The 1,279-nt window shown below is 36.2% G+C and overlaps 1 protein-coding gene across 1 annotated transcript in view; it reads right to left on the minus strand.

Annotated features, from left to right (window-relative positions):
* trim67 (tripartite motif containing 67) overlaps positions 1–1,279 on the minus strand; it is a gene marked incomplete at its 5' end in the record, with an annotated part of 121,472 nt that overhangs the window by 12,263 nt on the left and 107,930 nt on the right. The window contains 1 exon segment of the mRNA XM_032543078.1: positions 969–1,052. Coding sequence (XP_032398969.1) covers positions 969–1,052 — 84 coding nt within the window.

A 1,279-nucleotide genomic window follows, 5' to 3' on the forward strand; every position in this document is an offset into this window, starting at 1 on the left:
CTTTAACTAGGTCTACATTTAAAGTCAGACTCACTTTAACTAGGTTTTAGATTTTAATTCCGATTTTTAACACATTTGCAGTAGTGAAGACACAGAGGAAAGGCAGCAGTCACGACAGAGGGAGAAACACAGCAGGAGCAACCTAGACTCACTTTAACTACATTTAAATTTAGATTTTTCAAAGCGTTTGTATAAGTAGTTCTTTGATTCATGCACAACCACAAGATGATTGTGTTGTGTTTTTACTTTAAATTCATCTAATAAAATTCAAAATTAATCTAATTAAATTCCTCTAATAAATAAATCTAATAAATTCATTTTATTTTAAATTCATTGAAATACTCTCAGTTAAAACTAAGAGTATATCAAGATGAATTCAAAATAAAAAATAAATTCACCTGTATATACAGTATATTTAAAGAAAATTGATATATATTTAGAATGTAAATGTTATTTTATAATTTGTATTCATATTTGCAGCAGATTGTGTGTGTATGCTATGCTTGAAATCCATATAATACTAAAGATATATTACATTATTTGTATCTTAAGGGGATATTTTGTACAATAATTCATAAACAATAATCATTCTGACTTTTTTTAGTTTGATATATTTTCTAAGTCAGGGGGAAAAAACGATGTGAGGATCATGTTTAATACACATTTCCTCTGATCATGTTTACATAAAATGGTCAAAAGCTAAAGAATTGACACGCATTGGGAAACAGAGAAGTACTTCAGGCAGCATGGCAACACATTTCTGTAACTCTGTTTTCCAGGGTTCAGTGAAGGCAGCACCATTGTGCAGAGGTGCCATTCATTGGAGAGGAGCTGGACAACAGAAACCATGCAGTGGTGAGAGCAGGTAGACGCCGTGGGACCGGGTTTACAACCAGAACCGGACCAGAGGGGACGGGAAGGAGGGACCAGAGAAACTCATGGAAGGGAAACAGAAGTCTCTGAAATACCTCCGGGGCTCTCTGTCTCCGTCTCAGCCTCACCACTGCTCGCTGCCGCCTGCATTTGTTTCAATAACGGATTCTCCTGCACATCTGGAAATATGATGTTGGTTTGGATGGTTTAATACAAGGGAGCATAAGGACAGAAGACGGCTTATGAAAACATCTGGAACTGGCAGTGAGACCAGCGGAGAGATTTAGATCGAGATCATTAGAAACATGACAAGAGGTCCAGATTCACTCAACCCTCATGTTGTCCTCAAGTTGTCCTATATCAATGTTCTTTTTAATTCCCCAAAATAACATGATTGATTCCACCC

This window comes from Etheostoma spectabile, chromosome 18 (assembly GCF_008692095.1).
Source record: "Etheostoma spectabile isolate EspeVRDwgs_2016 chromosome 18, UIUC_Espe_1.0, whole genome shotgun sequence".
NCBI classification, from domain to species: Eukaryota; Metazoa; Chordata; class Actinopteri; order Perciformes; family Percidae; genus Etheostoma; species Etheostoma spectabile.